The sequence below is a fragment of the Pelobates fuscus genome, chromosome 12 (genome assembly GCF_036172605.1).
Source record: "Pelobates fuscus isolate aPelFus1 chromosome 12, aPelFus1.pri, whole genome shotgun sequence".
NCBI lineage: Eukaryota > Metazoa > Chordata > Amphibia > Anura > Pelobatidae > Pelobates > Pelobates fuscus.
The window spans coordinates 136,179,833-136,200,822 of NC_086328.1; the positions used below are offsets into that span (position 1 = coordinate 136,179,833).

At 40.5% G+C, this 20,990-nt stretch overlaps 1 protein-coding gene across 1 annotated transcript in view; it reads right to left on the minus strand.

Moving 5' to 3' along the window:
• The window catches only part of LOC134578721 (SITS-binding protein-like), a 50,492-nt gene that overhangs the window by 6,989 nt on the left and 22,513 nt on the right, over positions 1 to 20,990 (minus strand). The window contains exons 2-7 of the mRNA XM_063437722.1: positions 15,945 to 16,116; positions 13,086 to 13,293; positions 12,545 to 12,695; positions 11,956 to 12,150; positions 8,550 to 8,818; positions 6,152 to 6,288 (exon numbers count right to left, since the gene is read on the minus strand). Of these exons, the coding sequence (XP_063293792.1) occupies positions 6,152 to 6,288; positions 8,550 to 8,818; positions 11,956 to 12,150; positions 12,545 to 12,695; positions 13,086 to 13,293; positions 15,945 to 16,116 (1,132 nt within the window). The remainder of the gene's footprint in view (positions 1 to 6,151; positions 6,289 to 8,549; positions 8,819 to 11,955; positions 12,151 to 12,544; positions 12,696 to 13,085; positions 13,294 to 15,944; positions 16,117 to 20,990) is intronic.

Genomic DNA, 20,990 nt, shown 5'->3' on the forward strand with positions numbered 1-20,990 from the left:
TTACATCAGTTTAATAGAACTAAAAGCCGAAAGTTGGAAAGAACGGCATTGTTAACCTTTCTCTCCCTCAGTTCGGCTCCAGTTTTGCATTTAGAAATTAATATAGAACCCTCTCCTTCAACGATATTGCTATCTGTCAACTTTTCAATGGTCTTATTTTAAAAAACATTGTGTCCTCATTTGTACGTCTTGACACCGAGTCTCTGCAGTGGAAACTCTATCTGGAAAGTTCCAAAGCAGTAACGCTGACACTTTACAAGATGATGAGTGACCAGATGATACTTAACATGACTATCGGCAATTGGAGACAAGTTGTCCATCGCTGTCTTAAAGGACAGATATTTATTACCACCCGGAATTACTGCTCTACTTCACTGCCATTCCTATCACAAATACTATCGGCATCGTAAATCCATAGTTAAAAAAATTAGTTAAAAAATACATTGGTAAGACAATCGTCTAGTTCTATTCCATATACATAAACTCCTGCCCATTTTATTCCCACAGAGCTGGTCTACACTGGTTTTATATTGTCCTCTGTTGGTGCTGAACTCCATGGGGCTGCCCTGAGTTACCTAGAAATTCCCCTTTTCTAGAAAGATGAATGAGGAGTGCTCTGAGTTACTGACCCACAATGCTCTCTGGTTTGATGCTGGAATACAAATGGAACTCTATGCTAGTAATGTATCCATGTCTATGGGACTTGTATAACCACAAAATATTTGCGTGGATATCAACCAGCTGCAACGACTTATGATCAATCAGGACATTTCCAGTAAAACATGCCAGAACGTTGCAACAGTGTGTGTATAATATAATAACTATGACATTTTAACTCATTTTGAATAATTTGAATATCTGCATTGGTGTATATATATCACGGTTCAGTACTTACCAAGTCTGCTACAAGATTGAAAACCTACATTTAATTTTATAACATTTTAAGATTCTAGCTATGTACCCATTATTCCCTTTATGCTCTATAGCAGGGGTCCTCAAACTCCGCCACCCCCAGATGTTGCTGAACTACAACTCCCATGATTCTCTGGCTAGCTATGTAATTCAAAGAATCATGGGAGTTGTAGTTCAGCAACATCTGGGGGGCCGGAGTTTGAGGACCCCTGCTCTATAGTAATGTCCTTGTCTTAGTCTACGAGCTTTGTGCGGTGTTTGGCCTATGTTAAGGCAGAGTAGGTGAAAGCATGTGGAAACAGAACACTCCATGACGGAGACATATAGGGGGAGACTTTCTTTGAAATGTGTCAATGGCAGTTCTCTATCAAGATTTTGTTTTCTAGAGATATCATAAAGAAGAACCAGAAAGGAATTGCGATAAAGAACTGACAACCTTTTCATGCAATATGTGTTAGGCATTAACCTTGTTGGCAGCATATTTTACTATAAACGACATTATTTTCATTGTATAAAACAAGTGAAATATAAGCAAGAGGACTTTAACTGTCCCCAAAAAGCATAATATTGTACCCTCAATAAGTCAATAGGCATGCCCCACATAGATATTATTATTTTTAGTGATGTAATTAAAAAGATCCACGTATAAAAGCTTTTAATAATGTAGGTACGGTCATCGAAACTAGCCAGGTCACATCATTTAGTAAATGATGGAACCCTTAGATCTCTCTTTGACTTTACACTTAAATAGTTAATACAATACACAAAAACTGCTTCAATAAAGTTACATAAAGTGTTATAATGAAATGCTGAGCCCATTAGCCCAACTAAGCTGCAAGACTGCAATACACTTCATTTAATTATTTACTTCAGCCAACAGCTTGGCATAGCTAAGAGCTTTGAAAATGTAACAACATTTCAGATAAATGTGTCAGCTGCATTAGTTATTCTCTTTGCAGCCAACAATAAACTTGTCATAATAACATTATAAGAAGTGGTTTCTAGTGGCAATAGCTATTTTATAAAAGCAAACTTCAGAGAAGATTCAGGGGCAGCAGAGGTAAGAGTGTCTATCATCTGTATTCACTTCCTCAACAAGGGCAGTGATGGAACAGTGGTACGCAGGCAGCTTGATAGGACTGACCAAGCTTAAAGGGACACTCTAGTTAAAGGATCACTACAGTGTCAGGAAAACAAAGCGGTTTTCTTGACACTATAGTGCCCTGAGGGTGCCCCCACCCTCAGGGTCCCCCTCCCGTGGCGCTGAAGGGGTTAAAACCGTGTCAGCAGCTTACCTTATTCCAGCGCCAGGCGCTGGTGACCTCTCCTCCGCCGCCAACGTCAGCGGAGCCAATTGCGCATGTGCATTCAAAGTGTCCATAGGAATAGTTTACTAAGGACGCTCTGCGCAAAGGAGATGAAATTCGCCTCCAGCATGGCAGATGCGCCTCTAGTCCCGAAGACAGCCACTAGAGGCTGGCTTAACTCCAAATGTAAACATAGCAGTTTCTCTAAAACTGCTATGTTTGCATCTGAAGGGTTAAAACCTGAGGGACCTGTCACCCAGACCACTTCATTGAGCTGAAGTGGTCTGGGTGACTATAGTGTCCCTTTAAAGGACCACTCTAGGCACCCAGACCACTTCAGCTTAATGAAGTGGTCTGGGTGCCAGGTCCTTCTAGGGTTAACCCATTTTTTCAGAAACATAGCAGTTTCAGAGAAACTGCTATGTTTATGAATGGGTTAAGCCTTCCCCCTATGTCCTCTAGTGGCTGTCTCATTGACAGCCGCTAGAGGCGCTTGCGTGCTTCTCACTGTGATTTTCACAGTGAGAGCACGCCAGCGTCCATAGGAAAGCATTGTGAATGCTTTCCTATGTGACCGGCTGAATGCGCGCGCAGCTCTTGCCGCGCGTGCGCATTCAGCCGACGGGGAGGAGAAGAGGAGGATCGGAGGAGGAGAGCAGGAGGAGATCTCTCCGCCCAGCGCTGGAAAAAGGTAAGTTTTTACCCCTTTCCCCTTTCCAGAGCCGGGCGGGAGGGGGTCCCTGAGGGTGGGGGCACCCTCAGGGCACTCTAGTGCCAGGAAAACGAGTATGCTTTCCTGGCACTAGAGTGGTCCTTTAATACAACAATTTCATCTCACTGAAGTGGTTACAGCGCTTGGATAGATACAATACAGGCAATAGTTGGTGAAAGACTGATTTTCACCTAATTAAATGGGAAACAAATCACTGAAAATCACCTATAATTTGTCTCGACTTTTTTGTTCTCGAGATGCTCTGTTTCTTAAAATGTAAATGATGTCAGGGTATTTATATCGGCAGACATTTTGTGCTATGATAGAAATTAAAATGTACATTGTCAGTCATTCTGAACAGAGCAGACTACATTTTGTTATTTTCAAGTTAACAAAAGACACAAGGTTTCTATCCTTTCTGTAAAACTAACCACTTTGCCAGAGCTAAAGGAATGCTTAGTATATACAAACCTGTTGATAAGTGATGAGAACGGGGATGGACAGACTGTTAGCTAAATGCTAATGGAATATAATCAATTCTAAACCCAGACATTTGTGACAGAGAAGATTAAATAATTTAATTTTACTTTCGATATTGTATAACGTCCCATTGTAAGTTTAGGGGTCATATTTAGTTATAACTGTCATATTAGAAATTATAGCAGAATTTGCCAGACACATAGTCTGGACAAAACTTAAAGAAACTATTTAAACTGAGAGAATACTTAAAGGACCACTCTAGTGCCAGGAAAACATACTCGTTTTCCTGGCACTAGAGTGCCCTGAGGGTGCCCCCACCCTCAGGGACCCACTCCCGCCGGGCTCTGGGGGGAGGAAGGGGTTAAACTTACCTCTTTCTCCAGCGCCGGGCGGGGAGCTCTACTCCTCCTCCTCTTCTTCCTCGCGACGTCATCGGCTGAATGCGCATGCGCGGCAGGAGCCGCGCTCGCATTCAGCCGGTCGCATAGGAAAGCATTCATAATGCTTTCCTATGGACGCTTGCGTGCTCTCACTGTGATTTTCACAGTGAGAAGCACGCAAGCGCCTCTAGCGGCTGTCAGTGAGACAGCCACTAGAGGCTCTGGAGGCTGGCTTAACCCTCAGAATAAACATAGCAGTTTCTCTGAAACTGCTATGTTTATAAAAAAAAGGGTAAAAGCTAGCTGGACCTGGCACCCAGACCACTTCATTAAGCTGAAGTGGTCTGGGTGCCTAGAGTGGTCCTTTAAGTTATAGACATCCATAAAGATAAGGTAAATGACGTCAAAATAGCCACCAGGAAAAGTTAACTCTTTCCTGGATAGGTATGTTTATTGGGACGAGACTGCCCTCTATAGACCAAATACTTAAATTGTTATCTGGAAGGTAACCACACCTCCAATGTTTCTATTGGTCTATCACCTAGTGAATTTTCCCTTTAAAAGTTAAGACAAAGGGAAGAGAGAGGTATGCAGAGAAAGCAAGAGATTGAGCATTCGGGGGCAAGGCAGTCGGAAGCAGGCTAAGAAAGAAAAGCAGAGTGAGAGCGAGAAAGAAACATTCATTGACACTTAGCTACCTGAGAATATCTGATGAGAACATCTACTCAATTGGTAATTATACTGGTTTCATTTAATTAATCTAAATTAATAAAAAAAAAAAATTAATAGCATGATATATGACTGGATAAATCACGATCAGATTTCGATATTTAGAAATCTTAGTTAACTTAGTTAAAGAAGTATATATTTATAACCATTCCATGCTGCAGATGGAATTAGAATAAGTATGTATTTATGTGACATATCACCTGTTAGCATATCGTGATATTTATCCAGATGTATTGATTTGCTCTAAAATAAGATAAAATATCTGTTTAGGCAAGTTAAAATTCTGCTTATAGAACATGGTAGATTAATCTTATTAGATGGTTCCAGGAAATGACTAATGAACTGGTTTAATTATTCTTTTATTTAAAATTACATGAGAATAGATCTTAATTACTTAGGAGGTCTAGCCAGCATTGAAAGGGTTATTCTAACTGTTAGCTAAGTTTTATGGCCTTAAGCTCTGTAGCTCTGTGTAAGTTTTTCTTTGTCTCTGTGAAAGACAGTCATAAATCTAGTCTTGACAATTAAGGCTGTTAACGATTGAAAAATGTTTTTGTATTGCCATTGTATTGCATATCATGTTATCCTAAATATTCATTGATTATTGTCACGCATGTTACATATTATTATTATTTAAAATTTCACAATAAATTGTATCTATTTTTATAACAAATTGTGATTTTATTTATTTGGAATACATTTCACTTACACGATAACGATCTTTGGGATCTGAAAATTGAAATAGTGGGCAATTCTCAACTGTTTACTATTATTATCCCATAAATATCCCCACAATGAATGATGTAGCAAATTACATCATAATCCAGTTCAGACAAGGTAAAATCAGGGCAAACACTGCAGATGAAGAGGAAAATTAAAGAGTTTACATCTCTAACTCTAAAGCATCACATTAAAGGGACACTCTAGGAATTGTTACCATTTTATCTATTGAAGTGATTGGAGTGCCTGGAGTCCATTGGCACTGCCCTTCCATTCAGTGTTAAACTGTTTTTAAATGTTTAATCCTAAATGCCCTCAGGGCTACTTGGGCTAACGAGGAAGCATTGGCCTGAGCAGCAATGGGCAACTGTGATCGGGTGAGAGTATTAGGTGATGGCTTTCAGCCTATCACAGCTGTCAACTGCTGGCATGAATTGGTATGGCTACATCCAGATCCTAATTCTGTGTTAAACTACTCTAAAATGGATTAACACTGAATGGATGGACAGCACCAGGGGACTCCAAGCACTATATCCACTTCAGTGAGATGAAATTGTTTAATTAAACTAAAGTGTCCCTTTAAGCTTGATCACTCTTATCACCCATAATGCATTCCTCTGCCTCCCCATTCTGATTTGGCCTATGCTTTGTGGGTTATAAATTCAAGAGTTCTTTACCGTTGTGCACAGAGTGTGGTACCTAAACGAAGGTACAAATTCATCAAACGTCATTGACACATATAAACTGATTGAAAATTTAAACATGGGACACTCAAGAGTTGGCATAGATAATAAAGGAAGGATTTAGTTCTCCGATACATTGACTGTATATTATTATTGTAGCAGTATATACGCTGTGTATTACAGGTAGCCTATAATGCCTGCTCACACAGATAGGATGAAGGGAATTACCTACTGCATCTGGAATGAAATAATTGTATCCTAACAAACTGTAATGAAGAATTGACGGAATCATTCCTTTAATTCCATTGTAGCTCCAGTCTGAATATAATGGGTTCATCTGAACAAATATTGGTAAATAGTTTGACCTGTAAAACAGAAAAAAAGATAAATTATTCTATTTATTTATTTTAATGCGATTGTATTTTGTAAGATTGTTTTTATTTGTTTCCAGTAAAAAGCAATAGTCTATGAACACCACGACCTATATTGGATTTTTTTTGAATAAATAAATAGACGAAGACATTTTGGTATGGAAGCCACAGAGCAATTACTAATTAAGTATTGACTGGAATTATATCTATTGTCCCAAATAATAACATACCGGTATATACTCACATTTACATTTTTCATCTCAACTGGAATTATTTGAGCCTCAGTGGGAAACACAGAATGCAAACCAGAAAAAATAATTCTAGGTGTAGGCAGTAATTTAATGTGAGTAGTCGATCAAAGAAAATCCACTGACATTGCTTCAGAGTCATAAAACGTGAAAAATGCTTTCTTTGTAAGGACAGGATTCAAGGATAAACTACAAAGATGCCTGACCTGCAAATTTAACGGAGGTCATCGGAACCTTCCACAATTCTTCCACAATTAGGAAAAAAGAAAAAATATGTGCTTAAAAAAACTAAAAAAACAAATACAACTAAACAGCCCCTCTGTCTAAAACCACTTAACTCTAAATACCACTAAAGACATGAATCATGTGCACCCAGAATATAGGACTCAAAACGTGTAAAAGAAAAGTGATACTAGAATGAAGTTAATAGAAAAAATACTTTTGTTTCTTCCAAAATGTAAAAATTTTGAAAAACAGATTTTGACCTGTAGCCAGTTGGGACCAGCTTATTAGAGAAGCACTGGGGTCGGATTAAATCATTATTTTATGGACGTAATACAGGCGGTGAATACTACAGGCGGTGAATACTACAGGCGGTGAATACTACAGGCGGTGAATACAACAGGCGGTGAATACTACAGGGAGTGAATACTACAGGCGGTGAATACAACAGGCGGTGAATACTACAGGCGGTGAATATTACAGGCGGTGAATACTACAGGCGGTGAATACTACAGGCGGTGAATATTACAGACGGTGAATACTACAGGGAGTGAATACTACAGGCGGTGAATACTACAGGCAGTGAATACTACAGGCAGTGAATACTACAGGGAGTGAATGCTACAGGCAGTGAATACTACAGGTGGTAAATACTACAGGTGGTAAATACTACAGGGAGTGAATACTACAGGCGGTGAATACTACAGGCGGTGAATACTACAGGGAGTGAATACAACAGGGAGTGAATATTACAGGCGGTGAATACTACAGGCGGTGAATACTACAGGGAGTGAATTCAACAGGGAGTGAATACAACAGGGAGTGAATACTACAGGCGGTGAATACTACAGGCGGTGAATACTACAGGGAGTGAATACTACAGGCGGTGAATACTACAGGGAGTGAATACAACAGGGAGTGAATACTACAGGCGGTGAATACTACAGGGAGTGAGTACTACAAGCGGTGAATACTACAGGCGGTGAATATTACATGGAGTGAATACTACAGGGAGTGAATATTACATGGAGTGAATACTACAGGGAGTGAATACTACAGGCGGTGAGTACTACAAGTGGTGAATATTACAGGCCGTGAACACTACAGGCGGTGAATCCCTTGAGCAATAATTTTGTTTGTAAAATGCAATACTAAGACTTGGGGTACTGATGGGAGTCTTTATATGTGAGTACATTGTTTGTTGGATAATCACTTTATTGTGGAGCTTAAGCATCTATGGTATATTTTGTATTTGTTTGTTTTTATATATATTTTGGAAGAATAAAGACTTGTTCTAATAAATTGTCCTTGGTGAGCAGGGATCACGTTTTTATTTTCTGTATAATTCTCCTAAATGGACAGTGTGTATCCTTTTCTCTGGTCTGTACCTCTTCAGCAGGTAGATGGGAGATTTTTGTCACTCTTTGATTTGTTGCTCAATTATTTTGTGTATATACCTAACTACCACTAAACCTACTACGTACAATAAACTGCTGTGCTCTGCATCATTATAAACAACACTACAATGCTGTCTCTTTAAACCCTCCAGGACAAGGGGTTAGACAAATTCTATGATATCATCCCAGTCCTGTGACATCATCTGCCACAAAGTTATTAATCAGGTAACATAGCATTGTTTTTTTTAAATAAAAGTAATATTTTAAAGAGACTCATCTCCAGGAAGATAGCTCCAAAAGTTAAATAGGTTTAATCACAAACTCCAATACTGAAACACGTGATTTTTAAAGCAGTGTGTCTATCCGAGGTATGATTTTATTGACTCACCTTGTGCTTGCCGTAATTATGGTTGAGTTCCCAAGCTTTGCCACTAGGGAGGCTAGGAAGCCTGTGTAATGGTCTCCTTGCAAGCCCTTAGCAGGATTCATTGATTGTTCTATAAATGTATTTCCTCCCACCCCTTCAAATGAGACATATTTGGCCCCAAGCTTGCTCTTCAGGGAGCTCACAGTGTTCAAATACCAGTTAACAGCCGTTTCACTGGTTATATTTAATCTCACAGAAAACTGCCCCTTCCACTTTGTAAGAACTGGATACTGCAAAGAAAAAGGATTATAAACGATGGTTAACATGGAAAATCTACACCACTAATAGACATTCTAATAAAATCTAACTATAGCTTGTACCATATCACTTAGTGTAACTATTTCTAATTAGTTTTCCATCTTAGACACCTAGACTAAAAAATGATATTTAATAATAAAATGACTTTCCCATAATGTCTCACAAAACAACATCCTATGTGTGTGTGTGTGTGTGTGTGTGTAGATATATTCACAAATGGGTCCATATCTAACTGTGCACTGCACTTACATTCTGAGATATAGAGTATCTTTCTTATCTGATTTACTGTCAACTTATACTGATGATGTAAGACCACACCTTGAATATTGGGCACCTGTTCTAAAGAAGGATAATTATAGCACTAGAAACAGTGGCGTACACACAACCCATGGGGCCCCGGTGCGAAAACTGATCCGGGGCCCCCCCATCCCCCCGCACGAGCGCTTACTCTGCGCAGGCTGGGGCCGCAACACATGGCGGCGGGCACCTGGTCGCAGGGCTGCGACCCGTGCGACCGCGGTATGTATGCCAGTGCATGCATAAACACATACACTTAAAGGACCACTACAGACACCCAGATCACATCAGCTCAATGAAGTGGTCTGGGTGTCAGGTCCCTCTAGTTTTAACCCTGCAGCTGAAAACATAGCAGTTTTCAGAGAAACTGCTATGTTTCACTGAGGGTTAATCCAGCCTCTAGTGCAGGGGTAGGCAACCTACGGCACTAGTGCCATGCACGGCACTCGAGGTGTCTTTCCACGGCACTCAAGGCTGCTAGAGCCAAACAGGCTCTGGCCTATCAGGAGTCTCAGTAAAACTTCAGATATCTGCTAATACGAAAAGGTGGTGAAGGACAATCCTCAATTTATGCATTGCAGAACGTAGAGGAAGTGACCTCAGATCACTTCCTCCCAGCACTTGTGAATGAGAATCCACACTGTAGTAGAGCAGCCTGCAGCTGCTGTTGCAGCTCCTGTCCTTGACCTGTACCTGGCCAGCCTGGTCCCCACTGGAACCCAGGGAAGCCACCCACACTGCTAGATATACACAGACCTGCAGAATAAGCCTCCCCTCATACAAATAATACGAACAGCCCACACACAAACATACACACAATCCCCACAAACGCAACACCACTAACAATCTACATACATGCACACAATCCCACATGCAGTCTCTCACGTGCAAAACCCCAAACAGCCCCCATACACTACCTAACACACAATGTGACATATCCATCCACACACAATTCCACAAGCAGCCCTCATACACACCTCACATTCATATGTATCATACACGATACCATAAACTACTAATGAACATATACAATATAATAGCTCATTTACGCACAAATACAACGATACAAAGCAATTACAGTTAAAATAACACAAGCAGAATACGGCAGCATACATGCCTCAATTTAAAAAAATAGGATCGGCACGCTACGGGACATCACAAACCTATATCGGCACAGTGCTGCTAAAAGGTTGCCTACCCCTGCTCTAGTGGCTGTCTCATTGACAGCCGCTAGAGGATTTTCTGCGATTCTCACTGTGAAAATCGAGTGAGAAGACGCTGAACGTCCATAGGAAAGCATTGAGTAATGCTTTCCTATGGGCGGTTTGAATGCGCGCGTGGCTCTTGCCACGCATGTGCATTCGGAGCTGAGAGGCGGATGGGGACGGAGAGATCCCCAGCGTTAAGGGAGTCCGGCGCTGGAGAAAGGTAAGTGCTTAAGACACACACACACACACTCTCATGAACAGACGCACACATTTACTGACAGACAGACGCACAAACATACTCAGTAACACACACACTCTAACACTAACACACACACTCTAACACTAACACACACACTAACACACACACTAACACACACTCTAACACTAACACTAACACACTCACTAACACACACTCTAACACTAACACACACACACACTCACTAACACACACACTCTAACACTAACACACACACTCACTAACACTAACACACTCACTAACACACACTCACTAACACTAACACACACACTCACTAACACTAACACACACTCACTAACACTCACTAACACACACTCACTAACACTCACTAACACACACAGTCTAACACTAACACACACACTCACTAACATTAACACACTCACTAACACACACACTCACTAACACTAACACACACACTCACTAACACTAACACACACACTCAGTAACACTAACACACACACTCACTAACACTCACTAACACACACACACTCACTAACACTCACTAACACACACACTCTAACACTAACACACACACTCACTAACACACACACTAACACTAACACACACACTAACACACACACTCACTAACACACACACTCACTAACACTAACACACTCAAACTTTTTTTTTTTTAATCCCCCCAGCCTCCTTACCTGTGGGAGAGCTGGGGGGATTCCCTGGGGTAGAGTGGTGTTGCTGGCCCTGCTGTCACCCGGCTGGCTGGCGGGCGCGCGAGGGAGCACTGTCCCCTGGGTGCTCCCTCTTCAGCTCCCTCGCGCACCGCGTACTAATGCTGGAGCCGGAAGATTACGTCATCTTCCTGCTCCGGTTTCAGTGCGGTGCGCGAGGGAGCTGAAGAGGGAGCACCCAGGGGACAGTGCTCCCTCGCGCGCCAGCCAGCCGGGTGACAGCAGGGCCATTATTAGGCATCTGAACTGGATTCTGGAAGCGTTGTAGACCATCCCACCGCTTTGGCTGCATCTCAGTACACTGAGGTCAAATTAGTTCACTAGGGTGTTGCAAGGTTTCAAAAACACAAGAGTCTTGAGCCCGAAGCACACCACAAAACATCCCATAAAACCACTGGTTTTAAGTTAAGTTGAAGTGTATTACCCATGGAGCTTTTCATTCCAAGATACCAGATAACAGTAAGTGCGTATTGTTTAATATCATGGTTTTTATAGCATGCAGACTGCTCAATTTGTAACATTATTTTGTTTTACTTTACTATCACCTGGCAGTTTAAATAAAAGTACACTTTGTAATTTACTTGCATACCTATTTGTTTCTATTATAACAGTATTTAAAACTCCTAAACTGGTGGGTATGAATACATTGCTGACAGTACCAGTGAGCCGTCGAGTTTTGAATGAAGACTGAGCCAGTAGTTTTCATTCTCTTCCCGCAGGTACATCTGAAATGGCTCTGAGTTGATATGGGCATACAGTGATGTGGTTAATAACAAATTTAAATTCTTAAGGAGATATGGATCTCGTCTGTGTCTTTGCAGCGTCTCTCCTTGGTTCATACCGAGTTTGTGGTCCTACAGAGAGAAAAGAAAAATTAGCAATCACATTTTTTAACAGAGCAAAAAAATTGTAAAAAGAAATGCAATTTGATGGGCTATCTTTCCCACTACAGCTCAGTGCAGTGGTTATGGTAAAAAGATGGTGGTCGCTGATTACAGGCTAAAAGCAGAAGTGGTTGTAGTTATTAGAGTGCTCTTTAAGCCAATGGTCATGTTATTTTATAGATAATTACACAGTTAATGATTTTTTGCCGCTTTAGTTGGAGGACACAAGTTTACATCTTGTTATATTTCATGTCAAGCGGACATGCCTGATGGAAAGAGCTATTTCTTACAAAAACGCTCATGGAGTGACCTATGGCTTCAAACTAAAGGTTTACGCTGGTCTCAGAAAAATGTATATTCTCACCTTACTAGAAAGTAACATTGTGGAATGTTCGTCAATAGCAATCAGGCATTCCCCCAATCCAAGTCTTCTGAGCTTATTATTAAATGATCGTAATTCTCTTTCAAGCTTTGCTGCAGAATCAGATATTCCGTAGTGTTTCCATAACGGCATCCTGCGTATAAAATAAAAGCAAAAATTAAAAAAACATTCAAAATTCTAAAATGTCAAAGTCTGTGTCACTATATTAAGTCGACGTTGGTCCATGCAAAAGTCCATGCAATTTGCACAAAAAACAAACAATGACAACAAAATAACTAAACCTTCTATTAATATCTACTTGATTGCCAGTGGTTCGAACAATTAATTACTGGGACTAATTATAGCTCACCGTAAACCATCTGACTAGCAAACATTTAGGATGATGTGACTGCTGATATTTTGTCTTGGAATCATTTGTGATGAAGTATGATTTGTGGGCAGTGTGAAACGTTCGACTATCACAAGGTAAACGTTAACAGGATGCAAAAAGTGGTCAGATAAATCAGTATTACAATGGGATTACCCGAGTATATCCATGCTTGGAAGCCGTCTCGGCTTCTCATACAGCAGGCTTTCCATTTCATGATGGACAGATTGGATGGTTTCGCCAACGCACACTGTATACTGCAGTGGAGACATGTCTGTACTTGGTGGTGTCTCCACACAAAATGATTTATTCCTGTCTATAGAAACAGACACTGGAACATCTGGGTTGATCAATACTGCTACGCCTGTTGAAAATAAAGTAAAATGTAAGAAAGTCTTGTCACGCAATGGAATGATCCATTTTACAAAGCTGACCAGTACATTGGCTCTTTTTAGGAAATTGATTATTAATAGAGCAACATGCTGATGTGCGAAGTGTCCACCACTTGTTTCTTCCTACTTGCTATGAGTGAGAGATCAAAGGGGTTAGCCATCCAATCCCTCATGGTTTGGTCTACGAAGCAGAAAGAGTTGGGACTGTAATAGCAAAATATTCAAGACTTTCATGGCTTCTTTGTGGCAGTGTCTGAGTGCACTAGAATATCAGATCACACACTAGTGACCTATTGTAGCAGTCTATAAACCAACAGATTAGAATCTGGAGTCTCTATGGTTTGTTCCAATGGTGATATGGAAAAAATATGGACCAGAGGTTTGGTTTACAATAAACTACACTAGGAATGTTCTATCCACTAAAAAAAAAAAGCCATGTGAAAAAAAAATAGGCTATAGCATTCTTTGGGTCTTAGTACTATTGTAACTCTCCTCAAAATATAACAAAGAATGGTCCATTAAACATTAATTAATAATCTTTGATTTTTCAAATGCACATCACCTCCTTTAACTGTAAATTTACTAATATCATGTTATATATTTCTGGATGCTAGCTAAACGTATCAATTTATTTTTAAAAATATAATAAACACAAGAAAAAAATTAAAATTAAAATGGATCCAAGATGGATATGTCTCCAGGAGTGAGGACACGGTGAGCCTCTACCTCTGACTAGGTAAAATTAACGTGTATATATGCCACTGAGTATGCAATACCATAAAGTACAGGAGAGGATCTCTCTCTGGAGGACAGACTGAAATAGACATTTCAATCGAGGCATTCGGAAGAAATATAGACACTAGGCACTTGTTACTGGACACTTGCACAGAGCCAGACAGTAATGAATCTTCAACAACAGAATCTCCACACAGGTTATCTAACTTACAATATCAGGGAGATAGATAGATAGATAGATAGACAAACAGACAGACATATAGAATAGAATAGATAGACAGACAGACAGACAGACAGACATATAGAATAGAAAGATAGATAGATAGATAGATAGATAGATAGATAGATAGATAGAGATAGACAGGCAGATAGGTTGATAGATAGATAGATAGACAGAGAGATAGATAGATAGATAGATAGATATATAGATAGATAGATACTGTATAAATAGATAGATAGCTAGATAGATAGATAGATAGATAGATAGATAGATAGATAGATACTGTATAAATAGATAGATAGATAGATAGAGATAGATAGATAGACAGATTAGATAGATAGATAGATAGAAATACAGACAGATAGATAGATAGATAGACAGATAGATAGACAGACAGACAGACAGACAGACAGATAGATAGATAGATAGATAGATACTGTATAAATAGATAGATAGATAGATAGATAGAGATAGATAGATAGACAGATTAGATAGATAGATAGATAGATAGATAGAAATACAGACAGATAGATAGATAGATAGATAGATAGATTGATAGATAGATAGAGATAGACAGACATGTAGATAGATAGATAGATAGAAAGACAGTCCCATTGGAAACCTTATCTATGGAGAAGTCTGCATTTTAGTGATGAAGAGATTGCCATTGTGTTAACCAACTCTTCTCCAAAGATCAGACAATGACAAATGTTGGTCTCAGAGCCTAAACCTAGGTCAGGGGTAGGCAACCTACGGCACTAGTGCCATGCACGGCACTCGAGGTGTCTTTCCACGGCACTCAAGGCTGCTAGAGCCAAACAGGCTCTGGCCTATCAGGAGTCTCAGTAAAACTTCAGATATCTGCTAATACGAAAAGGTGGTGAAGGACAATCCTCAATTTATGCATTGCAGAACGTAGAGGAAGTGACCTCAGATCACTTCCTCCCAGCACTTGTGAATGAGAATCCACACTGTAGTAGAGCAGCCTGCAGCTGCTGTTGCAGCTCCTGTCCTTGACCTGTACCTGGCCAGCCTGGTCCCCACTGGAACCCAGGGAAGCCACCCACACTGCTAGATATACACAGACCTGCAGAATAAGCCTCCCCTCATACAAATAATACGAACAGCCCACACACAAACATACACACAATCCCCACAAACGCAACACCACTAACAATCTACATACATGCACACAATCCCACATGCAGTCTCTCACGTGCAAAACCCCAAACAGCCCCCATACACTACCTAACACACAATGTGACATATCCATCCACACACAATTCCACAAGCAGCCCTCATACACACCTCACATTCATATGTATCATACACGATACCATAAACTACTAATGAACATATACAATATAATAGCTCATTTACGCACAAATACAACGATACAAAGCAATTACAGTTAAAATAACACAAGCAGAATACGGCAGCATACATGCCTCAATTTAAAAAAATAGGATCGGCACGCTACGGGACATCACAAACCTATATCGGCACAGTGCTGCTAAAAGGTTGCCTACCCCTGACCTAGGTATTACTAAACATGTTACACTTTCTTTCAGTGTATTACAGTTCATTACGAGTTCAAATTCATAGAATAAGCACTTAGGTCATACAAGCTGGTAAATTCAACACATAAAAGAATTTACAAGAACTTACCAGTTGATCCTAAGAAGTATCGCTCTAGGACTGACCCATAGGCTGAAGGACTGGATTTAAGGTTGCTGATGATAAAAGGCTGAAGTGCCATGTTCATATTGTTCATAGGCCAGTGCTGAGCACTCGTACTTGCTCCTCCATACCAGAATATGTCCGTCATTGAAAAGCAATCCTAAAAAAGAACACCCAATGATAGATATTTCTCTGTCACTCACGTAGCCACACATAGGCAGAAGGCACAGAAGTGATAGCAGGAACAATTAATGAAGCCGTGCAATCTTTGCAAGCCAGCACAAATGGGCAGAGAAATGAAATAATGATAAATGAGAAGCAAATATAGGATTGTGTGAGATTCTTACTGTCATGCACCCCTGACAACAATTCAAAAAATGTAAACTGGGGGGCAAGAGGGCTCCAAGCTATATACTTCTACAATGTTCTCAGCATTCATTCATAAACGCTGCGGGCACTCACATTTTGACATTCATTCGGAGAAAAGGACAGTGAATTGGGAAGCCTTGAAAGCTGTTTTTTGGATCTGAGCTAATTCCCTTTTAGTTACATTTTCAATGCCTTCGACATACTACTTCTGCTCTGTTGGTTAATCTATAGATGTGTTTAAGTCACAATCCATTTCAGAGTGTGAGGGGCCACTCAGCAAGATCACGTTTCCCCCTTCCATACTGTTTATCAGGCCATCTCCCAGCCATTGTTCTGTCTCCTCTGTCAGGGTAGGAAAGAGCTTTGCTATATTATGTACACGCTACCTACATGCCCAAACAGTAAGATGGAGCTTAGCTAGCTGTGAGACAGACCAGGTGGAATCATATTGCCATTTGTGTGCCCAAAGAGCCTTTTATCTGTAGACGACACAGACATCATCAAACATACCTTCCAACATTTCAAATGGCATAGACTCAGGGGATGACAGAACCCACACGGAAGTCCAAATTTGCACAGAATCAATATTAGACAGCCCTCAGTTTTGCTCTGGGCTTGCTAATGATGCTGCCGTAGGTGGTGTTCCATCTCCCGCAGCTAAGGAATTAATCTCTGTATGTGCATCTACTGACTTCAGGCACCATAACCATTTCAAATCAATGAAGTGGGCATCAATCGATAATTCACTAATCAACTGATAATTCAAGAACCTCCAGAACTTTCCTCTCCACTGCCAACCCAAACAAGATGCTCATTACAGTGTGCCTGTGTGAACAATCAAGTGGGTGGGAGGGTGGCCAAAACATCTTTGCATTCATACCCTCCTAGCTTTCCCTACTCTCCAGTTATAGCCCTGACATTCTGTGATTTCATTGAAACTTATCACATTGTCCTCAATTTAATATTTTTGGATAAACTTTACAAATGATCACAATCTGTTAGAAAACCTTTTAAAATTATTTATCTACAAAGGTTCCCTTAATGTAGATACATCATTAGAAAATGTCTAATCAGATCATGTTTAAAAAGCGTGTCTAAAATATTAAATCGTGGCCATTGTCATACTTTATATATATTGGGGGAATTCCATTTGGTCAGTACATTTGTTAAATGATAGCGGCTGCCCCTTGAATTCCGCAAAACTCAAGCAGAGAACACACTCTCTGGATACAAATAGCTAGTTATTATTAATTTATGAGCGTTACATCCGGACCACATGCTTAAAATATCTTATACGAGTGCAGGGAGAGGCATGTGTATGGATTACACTATCAAATAGTTTTTTCAGCAGTTAGCAGCTTGACCAAGAGAAAGAAAAACTATTGCAGTCCATACAATCTTTCACTACAACTACCCTCTCTTTTATCATGTCTGCAAAACGTTAATTCTTCCGATTTCCATGCACCCTCTCAAACAGCTTCACTAAATAATTTGTTTACTCTCTCCATCAGTTTCTTGGCAAGGGTGGTGACCTCCTGTCCTGAGAATGAAATCTAAATTGGGTGACAGCATTTTCGTTACATGAGTAATGTTGCACCACCTGGGAATTTGGAAAGAGAGAGATTGAACGTTTGGTGGATAGAGCTCTAATGTTAGCACATTAACATTCAAAAGAATTATGTATGTAAAATGAAAACCAACTGTACCGGACATAAGAGTATACTTTGTAATGAATGTTTTAAATTAGTATGGTTTAAAAAAGACCCAAAATGCACAAGAAAACCTGATCTTTTCAACCTACAATCTCTGCAACCCATGGTCTTTGTGTAGGTTGCAGGGTAGTCTGTTGCCCGCCTTCTCACACAAAGTGGGGCTTGTTCAGTAAAGAGTCCATCGAGATATGTTGGAGATACAGGTCTCTTGCATCTTTCTATACACCAATAAATCATGTTTTTACTGCGATTTCAATTCTAACAAAATGGGTGATCCACTACAAACATGGTTCTTATGTCTCTGCTTTTATGCCAGATTTATGAGCCTGTACTCATCCATCTTCATCGAAGGAATGGTTCTGGAGTTTTCAATAAACTATCATGCACATGAAATGGAATGAACTTATCATACAAGCACCATCTTGGTATGTTTAGGCCTTTGAGAATTTCGCAGTTAGTCTATAGGATATCAACAATTAAAATGTGATAATGTGCAGAAAATGGATTGAATACACCAATTTTCAAACTGGCGTAAGTAAGTACGGCTCTGTAGAATGAATTCAGCCACATTTAAAAAAAAAAATTCTATTGCAACACAGTAACAGGTTTGGTGGTGTCTGGCATTCGAGTGTACATCTTAAGCCTGATGCCCCCATGTACCGAATGGTTATATCCCACTTATATCTTATTTGGGTATTCACAAACTGTTGACATAAATGATGACTGTTGTTCAATAAACAGACTGCCTGTGCCTTATGGACGTTGAATAGCACAGTTGCTGGAGCACAAAGTATTGCCTATCTATGGTCTGTGTGCAATACTCACCCTGATTCAGGTTCTGAAATGCTGTGCTGTGCATTCAGGTGCATTATAAGAGACTTATGAGTTATGTGTACAGCTTGTCACCAGTTAATGGAAAAAATGACAGGATCTGGCAGGGTGACAAATTATCAGATCACGGATGTGTAAGCCCTATTTCTTTTTTTGCCAAAGCCAATCCTCCCTAATCACTCAACACAAGACCTGTTCATCCCACAGAACATGTTATCGGCCCAACACGAATAAGCCTGTTTTTCATGTCTGCAGGAAAACTACTGCTCAACTCATGTTGTCCAACATCATCTGTGATCACGGCTCTACAACTGTTAGATGGTCAAATACTCATATTATCTGAAGGCAATCATTCAAAAATAACAGTAATGGACCTTTTTACCACATGATATTTCAATTAACAATATACATACCAATATACATATGCAATTGTCAAAACTTAATATATAGTTTTAGATAAGCCTACAATGTCCATTTGACAAGTAAACAGGAAGTCAACCACTAGAGGTGTATTTAACCCTGCAATGTAAGCATTGACATAGCTACTAAACAGTTATGCTTTAACCCCTTAAGGACCTCGAACGTATCAGGTACATCAAAGAAAAAAACGGTCAGTAACGACCTTGGATGTACCTGATACGTCCGCGGAGAATTAGAGCTCTGGAATCGATCATGATCGCTTCCAGCCACTCTGATGGTATTGCAGCAATGCCTCAATGCTGAGGTACCGTGCAATAGCCCCACTCACTGCTGGGCCCCTAGAGCGATCACTTCCAGGTTGCTCCACGTGGCACCGGGTAGTGAGGCAGAGCATCGGAAGCCATCGAGCAGGTGGAGGCACTCAGTGAAGAAATTAAATTAAACAAAAAAATTAAATAAATAAACCTATTAAACCCCCTAAGCTCCCCCCCTCCCCCGCCATGTGGCTCCCAAGATGGCGCTGTCTTTCTAAAGGCAGTGCATCATGGGGCTTCTGGGAGTGTCCCTAGCCTGCCTCATTATATAGGCAGGCTAGGGTCATCCGATCAGAGCTTGCCCCAATAACAATTTTATTATAACTATGATCCCCATTTGTCTGGTCAGATCAATATTAGTAAATATTGACTCTGATCAGAATGGATTTCCCTCCCTCTCTTCACTTGTGTTTTAGTGAGAGAGAGAGATCTGTGTTTAGGTAGAGAGATTTAGGTAGTTTTAGGTAGGGATTTGTAAAATTGTGAGACCCAAAGGCTCTTTTCAGAGCCATTAACCCCTATCTTGCCAGTGATCACTATAATCACTGGCTCATGCACAGTAGCACTTTTCTGCTGTCTGTGCATTATTTTAGGGGTTCATTTTTTGTGATTATTTTTTTGTGAGACCCAAAAGCTCTTTTTGAGCTATCCTGCCAGTGATCACTATATAGATCACAGTGGGTAGCGCCTCATCGCCAGAGGCCAGATATCCCACCCTTCACCACAAATCCTGGCATCAATGTGGATGTCGCAGGATTTAGCCCCCAATATTTTTTGGAGGTGTTTCTGGGCGATGATGTATTGGGGAACGTTGTTGCCCAAACTAATTTAGATGCCCATCAGTTCCGTGCTGCAAAGCCTGACTCTTTTTTGGCAAAGCAACAATGGGCCCCCTTCGATGTGCTAGAATAAAAAATATTCTGGGCATTGACTATGCTGATGGACATCATAAAGAAGCCCTCCATCCACTCCTACTGGAGCAGTAGCCCCATCTGCTCTACCCCCATTTACTCCCCCTGTATGTCGAGGAAGAGGTATGAAGTGATTCTACATTTCATGCACTTCAGTGACAACAGCCTGGGCCCCTCTAGGGAGCCTCCCCCGTTTGGCAGGCTGTATAAAATCTGCCCCCTGATTACCCACTTCGCTGCCAGGTTTGGAGAGGCTTATACACCTGGAAGGAATATATGCGTGGATGAACCCTGATGAAGTATAAGGGAAGGATGGGATTCAAGCAGTATATTCCTTCCAAGCGCTCTAGGTATGGTGTAAAGATGTATAAGCTCTGTGAGAGTGAGACTGTGTATACTCAGGCCTTCCGGGTGTAGGAGGGAAAGGATACCCACCTTGACCCTCCAGGTTGCCCAGAACATATGGGAACTAGTGGC